The sequence below is a fragment of the Bubalus bubalis genome, chromosome 11 (assembly GCF_019923935.1).
Source record: "Bubalus bubalis isolate 160015118507 breed Murrah chromosome 11, NDDB_SH_1, whole genome shotgun sequence".
NCBI lineage: Eukaryota > Metazoa > Chordata > Mammalia > Artiodactyla > Bovidae > Bubalus > Bubalus bubalis.
The window spans coordinates 51,878,956-51,894,689 of record NC_059167.1 but is presented as its reverse complement, the minus strand read 5'-3'; the positions used below and the strand labels follow the sequence as shown (position 1 = coordinate 51,894,689).

General features: G+C 38.8%; 1 protein-coding gene across 9 annotated transcripts in view; it reads left to right on the top strand.

Annotated features, from left to right (window-relative positions):
- SLTM (SAFB like transcription modulator) overlaps nt 1-7,043 on the top strand; it is a 43,413-nt gene extending 36,370 nt beyond the window's left edge. For all 9 annotated transcript variants that reach the window (XM_025295683.3, XM_025295690.3, XM_025295687.3 and 6 more), the window contains 5 exons: nt 594-764; nt 1,519-1,824; nt 1,932-2,076; nt 4,112-4,272; nt 6,355-7,043. In XM_025295683.3, the coding sequence (XP_025151468.1) occupies nt 594-764; nt 1,519-1,824; nt 1,932-2,076; nt 4,112-4,272; nt 6,355-6,463 (892 nt within the window). In that variant the 3' untranslated portion in view covers nt 6,464-7,043. The remainder of the gene's footprint in view (nt 1-593; nt 765-1,518; nt 1,825-1,931; nt 2,077-4,111; nt 4,273-6,354) is intronic.
- The last annotated feature ends 8,691 nt before the right edge of the window (nt 7,044-15,734 follow it).

Sequence of the window (15,734 nt, the reverse complement as noted above, 5' to 3'; positions counted from 1 at the left end):
GACTTTAATAATGGCGCTCAAACTCAGACCTGTCTTGAAAATTCTTACAGGGTAGTACAGACAGTACAGAAATCAAAGTCACAAACTTGGGAACACTAAAATATAGATTCTGTTATTTGTTTGCATTCATAGTTCTTAATAGACTTCAAAATATAGTAATTTAATTTTCTTAGTATAAATTCTGTGAGATTTAGTTGATTGTGTTGAGAAATAAGTGGAGCGGAGCGAATGAATTGTGCTTGGGACTAACTCTCTATCCTTTCCAAAGTTAAGTATAACCAGAAGTGTTGTATGCTCTTCCTGGTTAGCATTTTATTTTAGAATGGTATCAAGTATTTGTCTTATTTGCCTTTCTCATTTAGTAATTTGAGAACAGTTTTTCAATTATTTTCTGTGAAATTCCTCTAACACTGTATAACTTTATATAATTTGATAATTTTTTGCTAGCTTGTTCTTACAAAAGAATGTTTTGTCTTGAGTTTATTAGCCCTCTGTATCCACAGTTCCTAGCATGTGGTATGTATGACTCCAATAGGTGTTATTTTGTTGCTGTAAAACTAATTTATATAAACGAGCAAATATTTCTCTTCAAGGCGGGATGATCCTTACTGGAGCGAGAATAAAAAGTTGTCTCTAGATACAGATGCACGATTTGGCCATGGATCTGACTACTCTCGGCAACAGAATAGATTTAATGACTTTGACCACCGAGAGAGGGGCAGGTTTCCTGAGAGTTCATCAATTCCGTCTTCCTCTTTTGATAGGTAAATGAATATGTTGAAAATTACTGTATTTGGTGTATGAGCCTTATTAGTGATAGTTTGGTTCTCTATTAAAATCTTAAGTACAGGTTATAACTGAGTATTCAGAACAAATCATGTTTGGTTTTTCTATTTGTTAATGAGAATGTGATTCTGTATTCAGAATTAGTTTTATAGGCCACCAAAACATGCTTAAGTAGGTAGGCTTTATCTTCTTAACCTTTAAAACTAAGTAAAAGTATTGTTACCTTGGGATGTGCCTCCTTATGAAGAATAGTAAAATATCCTTCAGGTTGGTAGTGACTTGAGTGTTTGATGTAATTTCCCTTGTATGCCAAAAAACCACCCTTCATGCCAGACATTTAGCTCAGTTTAAAAGAACATAGGTTATTATGCTCAGTCATCATCGTGCTTAGGCGTGTCTGACTCTTTGCAACCCCGTGGACTGTAGCTCGCCAGGCTCCTCTGTCCATGGGGCTTTCCAGGCAAGAATAGTTGAGTGGGTTGCCATTTTCTCCTCCAAGCAATCGTTCCAATCCAGGGATCGAACCCATTTCTCTTGCATTGATAGAGATTCTTTACCACTGAGCTACCTGGGAAGCCCCATTACAATCAATAATTGTGGCTATTTTGTTCACTTTGCCTTAAGTTATTTTTTAAAGAAGGTGTTCTTATTGTAGGTTATGCAAATAAAGTTAAGAAGAATCAGACCAAGTACTTACTTCTCAAAACCTATGTTCTTTGTTTTGGATAACAGGAGAGAACGTTTTGTTGGTCAAAGTGAAGGGAAAAAACCACGTCCTTCTGCCCGAAGAGAAGATCTAGGTTTTGAAAGGTATCCCAAAAATTTCAGTGATTCCAGAAGAAACGAGCCTCCACCACCAAGAAACGAACTTCGAGAAACAGACAGACGAGGAGAACGAGATGAGAGGAGAACAGTGATCATTCATGACAGACCTGATACCACCCACCCTAGACATCCTCGAGAAGGAGGGCCCAATCCATCTAGACCAACCTCCTGGAAGGCTGAAGGAGGCATGTCCACTGACAAACGGGAAACAAGGTATTTGTATAGTTTCTAATGCCTAGCTAATGGTGGTAATAAAGCACTTGGGTTTTTCAAAAAAGGTTAGAGTTTGATTGTATATGTTCTTGAATTTTGTTTGACAGAGTTGAAAGGCCAGAACGATCTGGGAGAGAAGTATCAGGGCACAGTGTAAGAGGGGCTCCTCCTGGGACTCGCAGTAATGCTTCTGGCTATGGAAACAGGGAGGGAGACAGAGGAGTAATCACCGACCGAGGAAGTGGAGCACAGGTAAGTGCTTATGACAGTTTATTGTCAATTCTCCAGAAATAAATTTAGAGGACTCATTGAGACATTGTATTTATAGTATCATTTGGGCGTGACCTAGTTAGGTTGGCATGATTGGCAGACTCATTTCTCACGAAAGGTCTTAATGCTCCTTGTATTTAAAAAATATATATTTCTTCTTTGTTTCCCTGCATCAGGTCTTAGTTGCAGCCTGCAGCACGTGGGCTTCTCTAGTTGTGTGCAGGCTCCAGAGTAGGCGGGCTGAGAAGTCGCAGTGCATGGGCTTAGTTTCTCTGTGGCATGTGGGATCTTAGTTCCCTCTCCAGGGATAGAACTTGAGTACTCTGCATTGGATGGCAGATTCTCAATCACTGGACTACCAGGAAGTCCCTTTTGTATTTTCAAGACAGTAGTTGAACATAGTAGTCCAGAGAAGCAGAATACTAACCCTGAAGTTTTTTTTTTAATTCTAGTTTTTTAAAATACAATTGACAGACAAAACTGTGTAAGTTTAAAGTGTACAACATAATAATTTGACTTAATCCCTGAAATTTTTATTAAAATTCCTGCTGAAATTTGAGAATTGTTGTATTTGGTAGATGAACCTTCTTAATGATGACTTTGGCTTTATTTCTTAAGAAATTGAGATTTTCAAACTGGATGGAAAATCTTTGACCTGTACTTGTGTTTCTGTCATCTTTTTCCTTTTTTTTCCTTTAAATAATACTCTCTCTTTCCTCCTACTTAACTAAATAAAGTGTAGAATTTATTGAAATAAAACACTTGTCTCTTTTTTGTTCTTTTATTTTTAGAGGTAGGTAAGTGGAATATTTTGTGTTTTTTAATTGCTTTTTACTCTTGTGACACTTTATTGACATGAATATTTTGTAAGTTAATGAACAGAGGACATCTGTTTGCAATTCAAATGAGCTTTTACCTGATTTGAAAGCATTCTGTTGATGAAATAACTGGCATAATATAGGTTGACAGTAGTGAAGATAGAATATTCTCAAATTACAGAAAAGAATTCTGAAGTGTATGTATATGTGTGTATCCATCCTTCAACCTCTATTATCCTCTGGTGCTCTGTGGTTTTGTAACAACTTTTTACCAGAAAACTTTTTAATCTCTAGGCATTCTAGTTAATACTGCTTTGTGTTTTCCATTTCATACAAAACATTTTTGAAACAGATTTGGGCCTGCTGGGATTTATAAGTTGCAGTGTTTCTAGTAAGTAGAAATATTCAGTAGATCAATTCATTGAGCTATACCCTGAATAGAACTTTTTAAAATTTGTTTAATATAATCCAGATATTCTGCCTTATTTAAAGTTTAACGCAGTCTCATAGACTAGCCCCTCTGCATTCAGTTACCTTTTTTGCAAAAGGTATCTTTAGGGAAAGATCTTATTCCTCCCTTGGAAATTTCTTTTTCATGGTGTTGGGTCTGTGAGCTGTTCTGACAGCAGTATGCATCTGTAGAGCACCTTCAGATTCCTGTAGGCTTTCAGAACTTTTGACTCTTTTTTTTTTTTTTCCCTCCCTCAGATCCTTAGTTCTCTGTTTTTGTTTATGTTCAGTATTCTTTTTTTTTAATACTCATGGATGTGAGGCCTTGTAAGAGCCATAACAATAACTAGTACTGTGTAAACTCAGATGACAGCTCCTGTTTCTATGTGGTATTTGCATGTGGATCATGTACCCTACCCTGATCGTCGTTAAGGTTCTGAACTCTCAGTATGCCTTCTTAACACATGTAGAGATCTAGGCATTAAATATAGATCCAGAAATACTCAAGGGTCAAAAAGTACATGGGTGTTAGAAGGTATAGAAATAATGCTGAATCATTTTCTACTTTTCTACCTTTCTACCCTTATAGCCTGAGTAGCTTCCCAGTTCAAAGTAGATGGAAACCTTTTTTCATATTATTCGTTCTTTCATCTTCTCAGACGTCTTAATTTCTTTCTGACATGAGAAGTGTACCAGCATAAGTAAATTGGCCTGAGGCTGAGGTTTTCTTTTAATATGTTATTCTTTAGCACTATCCTGAAGAACGACATGTAGTTGAACGCCATGGACGGGACACAAGTGGACCAAGGAAAGAATGGCATGGTCCACCTTCTCAAGGGCCTGGCTATCATGATACAAGGCGAATGGGTGATGGCCGGACAGGAGCAGGCATGATAACACAACATACGAGGTAAGTAGTTAATCAGTTCAAGTTTTTCTGCCAGCATACAACCAAACCTTTTTCCTTTAAAAGTCGTTATGGTTTCTGAGAGATTGAATTACAATGAGTAACAACCGTAGGTCTGCCCAGGTATTTCTTCATATTAACTCAAAGTCTCCAGGAGATTATATGCAGGGTTTGTGCTCATGCTCTGGTGTTAATATTCCTCATTATAAGTTAATTAGTTGGTATTTTGGCATACATCTTGATATAGGTATGTGTACATGTCAGAATCCAGTAGACAGGAATATTAATTTCATATTGGAACAATCTTCTTGTTCACTATCATTACAAAAATTTTTAGAAAGGAAGAAGAAACTGAAGGTATGTTCTGCTTCCTCCTTTCTCAAATAGCTTTATCAAAATTTTTGGACATTTACCCCAAAGCCTGTTCAGATGCTAAGAGATGAGCTTTATTTTCTCTTCATACCAATATCCATTGTGACCCCTCAGCTAACAAGTATTTGGTCTATCTCTTCTATACACTTCATTCTTTCCCATTCATCTATCTTAGAAGAGACATTGGCTTAGCTCACTGACCCCGGTTACTACTATTGTATTGGTTGCTTCCACCATCAAATTTAAGTGAGTGTTATACTTACGCCTGCCCAGCCTCATCACTCTTTTTCGTTGTTAAGTGGAGGATAATTGCTTTACAATATTGTGTTAGTTTCTGCTGTACAAGGAAGTGAATCAGGTATATGTATACATACATCCTCTCCCTCTTGAACTTCCCTCGCACCCCCTACCCCTATCCCATCCATCTAGGTCTTTACAGAGCACCTAGCTGAGCTCCCTGTGCTATAGAGCAGGGTCCCACTAGCTATCTATTTTACACATGGTAGTGTATTTATGTCAGATTTTTCCCACCCTCTCCTTCCCCTCTCCTTGGTTTTTAAAGGTCACCCATACCTTTTTTCTTGATAAATACAGATTCCTTTATTTATTTATTTATTTTTAGTTCTTGGGCTCTTTGGTGATTAAAACCTTTTGATTTTCCTTTTTTGAAACATTCCTCTGTTTTCTAATGTACCATAATTTTTAAATTTATTTTATTGGCTCCTTCACATGGTTGGATTTTAGACACTATTCTTTATTATATTATATTGTGATCACCATGTAGATGCTTGGATGAGTCAATAAATTCAAGGTCACAAGGAAACTCATTCCCCTCCTGTTTCAGATCTTTATGTTTCTGTTGTCTCCAACTTCTTTTAATTTGCCAGTGCCAGACTGGAAAAAATATGGGCCTCATCTTTATTTTTCTTCTTGCCTAGCATAAATTTCTAAGTATGATTCAGTTAAAAAAAATATTTGTGGTAGCTTTGTCTTCTTTTTCATTTCAGCTCCTGTCGATCTTCCCAATATTTTTCTCTCCTCCATTTTTTTACATTATTTCTAAATTTAACTGTTGAGACTGTTTTCTTACACCATTTACTTGCTCCAGAACTACAAATAGCTTCTTTAGATCACTTAGCCTGGCATCCAAGCCTTTCTTTAATCAGGTTTTAGCCTTAAACCATTTCACCATGGATTTTTATCTTCCAAATTTGTTACAGCGTTTTGGGGTGGGTTTTTACTCCTGTATTATTTATTCATACCTACTGTGTTGCATTATTCATATAAAAGAAATTCCAAAAGTATTTCTTAAATGATGTCCTATAGTTCAGAGGTTCAAGTTCCTAGTTGATGCTGATGCAGATCTAGGGACCACACTCTGAGAAGTCCATTCATATGCAGACCATGACATGGCTTACTAAGTGGCAGGAGTTTAACACAAGACTGTAAGAGTTGAAATCCCTATGCTACTGTTTATTATCAGATAATCATTGTGATCTTAGGTAGGTAACTTAAATGCTGTATCACTCTTCATCAGGAAAGCGGGGTTAGTAATGATACATACCTCACAGAACTGTTGAAAAAAGTAAACTATTTAATATGAGTAAAGTACAAAGAACAGTGTCTGTTAAATAATAATCACTTTTTAGGTATTAGCTGTCATTATTTTCTCTCTTGTTCTCTGACAATTTTTTCTTTTAAACCTTTTTTCAGTAATGCATCCCCAATTAATAGAATTGTACAAATCAGTGGCAATTCCATGCCAAGAGGAAGTGGCTCCGGATTTAAGCCATTTAAGGGTGTACCTCCACGACGATTCTGAAAATTACTTGCTGCCATGGTTTCAAGATAATTTATTGAAATCTCCTATAAACTTTACTTGACTACTTATGAAGAGGACCTCTGACTTGCTTGAGAGTTGTCAGACTTTTCCTTTTTCTCTTTTTTTAAAATTTAACATGATTGCTTTTCTCAATTTTGGAGAAGATGTTTAAATAGTTCCGTTGTAACTTTTAATAGTTTTGTGTATCATTCAACTTTTTTTCTTGCAGCACCAAGACACATTGGAAAGGATAGGAATCAAAACCATTTTGTTTAACGCTGTGTGAATATAAAGAGTAGTTTGCAGGTGTGTGGTAGTGGTTTAATTTGCAGCATTAGCTCTGTGGTGTCAGGCTCTAGAGTTACTTCATATCAACAAGAATTTTCAGCCTCCATTTTGAAGGCTGTTTAAGCTTAAGAAGTCTGCTGTTTAATTTTTAGAAAATAAGATTGTTCCTTGCATTTCTGAGTATTATGTAACCTATTTTTGCAGAAGGTACTGTTACATTAAGTGCATCTGTGTATCCTGGTTTTAAGAAATGTACTCTTTTTTGAAATAAACCTTCATATTCTGTATAGTTGCTAAAGCGTTGAGAACCTTTTTAATTGTAAAATGAAAACCAATTTTCAGTTTAGTGTAGCAGCACACTTGTTCAGGTTTGCATGGTATGAAACCAAATAGATTAATGAAACCTTGGCCATGAGATTTGTATCACTGAGGTTCTTAGACTGAGTTGTGCAGGTAAGTGCACTTTTAGGTAATCTGCACTGTTTGATGGATAAATTCCATCTCTGGGAATTGTGTTGGTATTAATGTTTCCATATTCCCAACTATGTTGAGAAGTGGAAAAACAAAAAACAAAAACCCAGGTTCTAGATTGGTGAATCAGTTGGGTTTTGTAAATACTTGTATGTGGGAAGGCATTGTTGTCTCTTTGTGAAAATAAAAATCCACACCTGGAAGTGTATGTGTCTTTGTTTCCAGCGTTTTAGGTGTTGGTCCTCCAGCCCTTTTCCTTATTCCAAGTAATTGACTAAGTTTAGAGCTTTAACGGGAGAAGGCAATGGCACCCCACTCCAGTACTCTTGCCTGGAAAATCCCATGGACGGAGGAGCCTGGTAGGCTGCATGCAGTCCATGGGGTTGTGAAGAGTCGGACATGACTGAGCGACTTCACTTTCACTTTTCACTTTCATGCATTGGAGAAGGCAATGGCAACCCACTCCAGTGTTCTTGCCTGGAGAATCCCAGGGACGGGGGAGCCTGGTGGACTGCCGTCTATGGGGTTGCACAGAGCTGGACATGACTGAAGCGACTCAGCAGGAGCAGCAGCAGCAGAGCTTTAATGACAGTGTTTTGGTCTTATTCCTAGGATATAAGTCTAACTGACTCTTCACTTCTACTGAAGTGTTGGAAACTTAAGCACTAACCTTATGACTTTTTTTTTTTTTAAAGCATCTTTTCCAGGGAAATCCTTCAAGGAAAATTCTGAATACCACCTCTTAAAGCCTCCCATATTCCTTCATGTGAATCAGTAGTTCAGATGGTCTAGATTCTTGGAAAACTCAGCAGCGTGTATGGTTATACAAAGTAAAAGATGGGTGCCGAGGGATTGCCCAGAGGCCACCTTTTGATTTGAGAAGGAGTCTTTATAGAAATTCTTTATTGAAGGCAGCCAGGATACCTTTGTCTTTGACTCTTTGGGGAACTGGCACTTCTTCTATTGTTCTGGATTTCATACCCTTTTCTTCCCCTCCTAACCCTGCAGTTTTGGAGCAGGGGTCTGTCTGTGTGTAGAGGTCTCCTTCTTCATTTCCTGATCCCCTCTGCACGTTGTAGAACGGTACAGTAGAAGCCTCAGTTATGTGTTGCAATGAACTAACTTACTTTTCTGCTTTGCCTCTTTGTAAACTTTGGGTCTTCAGGTCACTTTTGATCTTTTTCCCCATTGGTAGAGTGGAGCTGTGCTTACCATAATGGATTACCCAGTTGCTAACATTGCTAAGCACTTTATTTGCTGGGCAATGTACTCAGCATTTTAAATGCATTGCTTGCCTAATACTCAAAAAGAATCCTACTAGCTGTAAGTAACAATTACTGTTCTATCCAATTTCAGATGGGGATCTGAGAAGTAATCTCTTAAAATATTAGATCCTTCATTTGTTATAATCTTTCTACACCTAACACTGAACGGCACAACTGTCCACAGACCGGTAGGTAGTTATTTTTTTCCTCAAAGTTGCCATAGTATAGCATTTTTAAGTTGAAAAAACCTAACAGAACTGCTTTCTGAAGTTTTGGCATTGGGTTTGGAAGTAACCTTCAGGGTTCAGGGGTATCAGTTACTAGAGATCTGGCTGGCTAAGGATCAGTAGTGAAATCCAATTTTAAAGAGTTTATAAAGGAAGATGAGTTCCTCAAAACCAAGAGAAAAGAGAAAATTTTGTTACTCTCCATATATTTATCAAACAATCCAAAACTGTTTCAGCATAATGCTAGAAGGTTTCAGTGATTGAGGAGTAATAGGCAACTTACAGTGGTTCAGGAAAGATATGGTTTTTAAAAAACAAGAAAGAGCCAGTCTTAATAAGCTTGGACAAGACACTGAAGTCAGAAACTTCAAATAAGTACAGTTTCAAATAATTGCCCAAAATAATTGTAAAAGAAATGTAAAAACTTCAGAGTTGCATAGAAACATTTAGAAACCCTTCTGCCTGTATTGAATCCCTTGTCAGTTAACCCAGTTCCTCCATATTTAAGCCGGTTCCAATGATTAAACACTTAGTAAATCCTTAAACTATAAAAATGTCAAATTACTTTTGCATTCTTTCAAACCTCATCTAATCCAGCTCGTTACCTAAAGATGAATCTTTTCCAACACCTCTAACAGTGCTTAATTAGCTTTCCTCTCAGTGTCTCTAATTTAACATTTCAGCCCACCCCACCCCCCACCCCCAAACTAACTAATCCTCACAAATGTTTAGCCACTCTCTTCAAAGTCAGTAAGGCTGCCATACATACAGTTCTCTTTTCTACATCATGTAAACTGCATCAGTCAAATTGCGTCATGTAAACAGATCAGTAAAACTGCATCAGCTTATTTTTACCTGAAAAAAACTGTTTTCTGAAGTCCTTAAGTGCTTCCTGCAAAATAAGGTTCTATCTTTCTTTTCTCTCTGTTATACTTGGTGCTTCTAACCAAGCTTAAGGGTAAGCTTCCAAACAGTTAATTTTCACTTATGTATTCTGTACCAATTACTTTTATGTCTCCCCCACCAAATGGCAAATGTTTTTCTTTTTTCTGTTCTAAACCTTCAAATATTGCCTTATCTCCCTTGAAATAAATCCAGCCTTTGGAATTGCGCTACTTCTGATCACCTTGTTTCCTGCTTCTCTCCTTGCAAACTTTGTTTCCGTCGCATCAGCCTCTTCCTGTTTCTTGAATACAGTCTCCCATCTCTGGCCTTTTGCCTTGATCTGGAATACACTTCCCTGCCACATCCACTTCGTGAAAATGTCACTTTCTCAGTGATGCCTTCCGTAGTTTTTATAACTTTTATAACACTTTTATCCACTCTCAATATTCTCCCTTCCCCTTCCCATCTGACATTTATCATATATTTCTTCCAACTTGGATGTAAGCTCCAGGAGGGCAGCAGTTTTGTCTGCAGTTTTTGTTTAGTTTTCACTGGCATATCCTGAGCACCTCACACTTAGTAGCTATTCAATAAATAACTGTCAAGTAAATACCTATAAGGAGAATTCAGAATTTTTCTAGAAGGTACTTAGGGGCTGCAGTTTGGTAGGAATAGGGGTTGGGGTGGGGGTCTGGGCTTTGTACAATTGAATTGGTGTAACCAACACGGTTTTCTAATTAGAAGAAATTAAAAGACACTTGCTTGGAAGAAAAGCTATGACCAACCAAGACAGCATATTAAAAAGCTGAGACATTACTTTGCCAACAAAGGTCCATCTAGTCAAAGCTATGGTTTTTCCAGTGTATGGATGTGAGAGTTGGACCATAAAGAAAGCTGAGTGCGAAGAATTGATGCTTTTTAACTGTGGTGTTGGAGAAGACTCTTGAGAGTCCCTTGGACTGCAAGGTGGTCAAAACAGTCAATCCTAAAGGAAATCAGTCCTGAATAGCCATTGGAAGGACTGATGCTGAAGCTGAAACTCGAATACTTTGGCCACCGGATGCGAAGAACTGACTCATTTGAAAAGACCCTGAGGCTGGGAAAGATTGAAGGCAGGAGGAGAAGGGAATGACAGAGGATGAGATGGTTGGATGGCATCACCGACTCGATAGACATGAGTTTGAGAAAGCTTTGGGAGTTGGTGATCAACAGGGAAGCCTGGCATGCTGCAGTCCATGTGGTCGCAGAATCAGACATGACTGAGTGACTGAACTGACTGACTGAACACATTTTCTAAGATTGAATACTTGTAACTTTGAGAGTGTCTGGTGAAAATTGAGGTAAGTACTTGAGGAGGGCCCAAACCTCTCCAAGCCTCTGCTCCCTTTGCGGTAGCAAGAATGGGACTGTTTAGAGACAGGTTGCCCAGACCATCAGACTTAAGCCAAACAAAGAGTAGATGCCTGCCTTAGGCACGATGTGTGTGTGCTCAGTTATTTCAGTTGTGCCCGACTCTGTGTGACCCTATAAACTGTGCCCGGCCAGGCTCCTCTGTCCTTGGGATTCTTTGAGGCAAGAATATTGGAGTGGGTTGCCATGCCCTCCTCCAGGCAATCTTCCTGAACCAGGTTACTGAGCCTGTGGCATCTCCTGCACCTGCATAGCAGGCAGATTCTTTACTACTGAGCCACCTGGGAAGCCTCTTAGGCATGAATATTAACCATCAAATCATCTTTGCTCCGGTTCCAAGCTCACAAAATCATATATTTGCTTCCCACTTGGATTTGACCTCTGGGTTAGGAAGCAAGAATATGATATCTGCTCAGTGGCTAATTTTTTATTGATTTATTAAGAGACTGCTTACATCAAAAGCTCAAACAATAACCAGTCATTTGGATAAAGACTGTTTTCTTTCTCTCAAATTTCTGTCAACATATATTAACTTCATTACTTTACTCATTATGGTCTACCAGGCAGGCATTTGGGAGATAGAGTGGACAGGAGACAGATCAGATACCATGAGAAGTAAGATATATACTACATTTCTTAAGTATATGATAGTAAGACTAAAAATTCTAAAATATCCTGTAAGATAACCCTGAAGTATCCCAGTTTTTTAAAAATTATCATATACCTATGAGCTTTTAAAATTACTTTTACTCTATTTCCCAAATGATTTGCAATCCTTGGTTCCTCTTGTTCTTGGCTTTCTGGCCTCAGGAAGAACACCCTGACTGGATCTGCTTCACCTTGTGTACATTTCACTACCACAGAACCACTCTTAACAAACCACACTTGGGCCAGACTGTACCATAGGAAAGGCCCTCGTTTCTGGACAACGTGCAGGACTGTCCAGTCTAAAGACTTAGGGATATGTAGGAATTAGGAGTTCAAGTGGCAGTTTGCCATTTACTAGGTGGGTACAATTATGGGCAGCTTATCTGTAAGTCCAAGATGCTATGATGAACTAAGCTTACCTTGCAGGGCTGTTGTAAGGATTTAAATGGTGAAAACACATATGGAATACTGAACTAATTCTCATTGGTTCTCTTGTAGCAAACTTGTGCTCTCTGATGATAAAAAAGAAAAATTTCATTTGTAAATTTTGCTGGTTACATAGAGAATTGAAATAGTATAGCTGTTGCTGATGAAATCTTCGGTCTAATTTGGTGAGATGAGGCAGTAAATAGTTCTCAAGCCTGGACCCTACTCCAAGACATTCAGGGCAGCACTTCAGCATATTTGTCTGCCAAAGCTTCCCCAAAGGATCCACGTGTGCAGCCGTGTTGAGAATCATTATGGAGATACAGCTCAGAGTAGGAAGAACCAAATGTTCTTTGAAGAGCAGCTGCCAATTTTATTAGTAGAGTTTTCCTCATCACTGCTCCAACATGTCATTTTAGTTTCAGAAACACCATCTTGCCAGTGGGATGAGATGCTCTGAATAATGTAATTTTCCAGTTAACTGACAAATAATAATTTCGTATCATTGAACCACTTGGGATAGGGGAAGGTGAACTTCAGCATTAGGAACTTCTGTCTAGGGCTTTAAAACTGTGTTGGTTAAGGTGTGAAATATTAATTCTACATATTATTAGATAAGCAGTACTTTGTATTCAGTATATTAACTGGGAGAGTCACCTTTAAAAAAGATTATAGATTGATACCAAGATTAAGAGACTAGATCCAGAGTTAGAAGTCTTGGAGTCTGGTTCTGATCCTACTAGCTGAAGCATATAATCTAACTTTTATGGACCCCACTTCCTTTATCTACAGATGTATGACGTTAATGATTCCTCTCTAACTTACAATAAAAATTCACATAGAGGCAACTCTGGTCATTCTATCTAATCACAGTAGACTAAAAGGGTAACAAATCTTGTCAGGCATGTTACATAACCTTGATTGCCATCACAGAAGTTCATATTTATTGAGCACTTACCATGTACTAGGCATTGTACTAAGTAATTCAGTTCAGTTGCTCAGTCATGTCCAACTCTTTGCAACCCCATGAATCACAGCACGCCAGGCCTCCCTGTGCATCACCAACTCCCGGCAATCACTCAAACTCATGTCCATTGAGTTGGTGATGCCATCCAGCCATCTCATCCTCTAAGCCTTCCTCAGTGATCAAAGAAATAGAGGAAAACAACAGAATGGGAAAGACTAGAGATCTCTTCAAGAAAATTAGAGATATGAAGGGAACATTTCATGCAAAGATGGGCTCGATAAAGAACATAAATGGCATGGACTTAACAGAAGCAGAAGAAATATTAAAAACAGGTGGCAAGAATACACACAAGAACTGTACAAAAAAGATCTTCACGACCCAGATAATCATGATGGTGTGATCACTCACCTAGAGCCAGACATCCTGGAATGTGAAGTCAGGTGGCCCTTAGAAAGCATCACTACGAACAAAGCTAGTGGAGGTGATGGAATTCCAGTTGAGCTATTTCAAATCCTGAAAGATGATGCTGTGAAAGTGCTGCACTCAATATGCCAGCCTATTTGGAAAACTCAGCAGTGGCCACAGGACTGGAAAAGATCAGTTTTCATTCCAATCCCAAAGAAAGGCAATGCCAAAGAATGCTCAAAGTACCACACAATTGCACTCATCTCACACGCTAGGAAAGTAATGCTCAAAATTCTCCAAGCCAGGCTTCAGCAATACGTGAATTGTGAACTTCCAGATATTCAAGCTGGTTTTAGAAAAGGCAGAGGAACCAGAGGTCAAATTGCCAACATCCACTGGATCATCAAAAAAGCAAGAGAGTTCCAGAAAAACATCTGTTTCTGCTTTATTGACTATGCCAAAGCCTGTGACTGTGTGGATCACAATAAACTGTGGAAAATTCTGAAAGAGATGGGAATACTAGACCACCTGACCTGCCTCTTGAGAAACCTCTATGCAGGTCAGGAAGCAACAGTTAGAACTGGACATGGAACAACAGACTGGTTCCAAATAGGAAAAGGAGTACGTCAAGCCTGTATATTGTCACCTGATTATTTTACTTATATGCAGAGTACATCATGAGAAATGCTGGGCTGGATGAAACACAAGCTGGAATCAAGATTGCCGGGAGAAATATCAATAACCTCAGATGGCAGATGACACCACCCTTATGGCAGAAAGTGAAGAGGAACTAAAAAGCCTCTTGATGAAAGTGAAAGAGGAGAGTGAAAAAGTTGTCTTAAAGCTCAACATTCAGAAAACTAAGATCATGGCATCTGGTCCCATCACTTCATGGGAAATAGATGGGGAAACAGTGGAAACAGTGTCAGACTTTATTTTCCTGGGCTCCAAAATCACTACAGATGGTGACTGCAGCCATGAAATTAAAAGACGCTTGCTCCTTGGAAGGAAAGTTATGACCAACCTAGATAGCATATTCAAAAGCAGAGACATTACTTTGCCAACAGAGGTCCATCTAGTGAAGGCTGTGGTTTTTCCAGTGGTCATGTATGATGTGAGAGTTGGACTGTGAAGAAAGCTGAGTGCCAAAGAATTGATGCTTTTGAACTGTGGTGTTGGAGAAGACTCTTGAGAGTCCCTTGGACTGCAAGGCGGTCCAATCGGTCCGTCCTAAAGGAGATCAGTCCTGGGTGTTCATTGGAAGGACTGATGCTAAAGCGGAAATTCCAATAGTTTGGCCACCTCATGTGAAGAGTTGACTCATTTGAAAAGACCCTGATGCTGGGAGGGTTTGGGGGCAGGAGGAGAAGGGGATGAGATGGCTGGATGGCATCACCGACTCGATGGACATGAGTTTGAGTAGACTCCGGGAGTTGGTGATGGACAGGGAAGCCTGGCGTGCTGCAGTTCATGGGGTTGCAAAGAGTCGGACATGACTCAGCGACTGAACTGAACTGAACTGAATAATAACACCTTAGAATTAAGGAAATCCCTTGTTTTCCTCTTTTATATGCAAAAGTAATGGATTTTTTATATGCTTTGAGTAAATTGTAATTGACTTATCTTTATTCCTAATAACTCTCCTTCGTGTGTTGGCTAATTTTCTCAAATATTATGTTTTGCTTCTGAATTTGTTGGTACCTCTCCATCTCATAGGGGTTTTTACAGTAATTATAATTAGGGTACAACCAGCAGGGAAGCATAAAATATTGGAAGATTCTTCCTAATAGTGTTAACTTAGGAGATGTCATCTTTCTCTTAACTTGGGTAACTGCTGGTGTACATAGAAGGGCAAAGGCAGCCTGGATTGTGTTGAAATAGCAAACAACTGAGCTTTAACATGATACTACTCACTAGAAAGTGAAATCTGGAATAAAGGAAAATTTATCTAAAGAACTTATGGCCAGAAGCTCTAGAACAATTCTATAATTAAACTGATTGATCCCAAAATCACTTCAGTGGCAAAGGGAGTCCTGTAGAAAATTCCATTGCAAGGACTTCCCTGGTAGTCCATGGTTAAGAATCTGCCCTGCCAGTGGAGACACAGAGAATAGATTTATGGACACTGGGGCCAGGGGGGAGGTGGAGAGGGACGAGTAGGGAGGAGAGGGTGGCACAAATGGAGAAAGCAGCATAGCAACATATACACTAACACATGTCAAATAGCCAGTGGGAATTTGCTGTGTGACTCAGGGAACTCAAACTGGGGCTCTCTGATA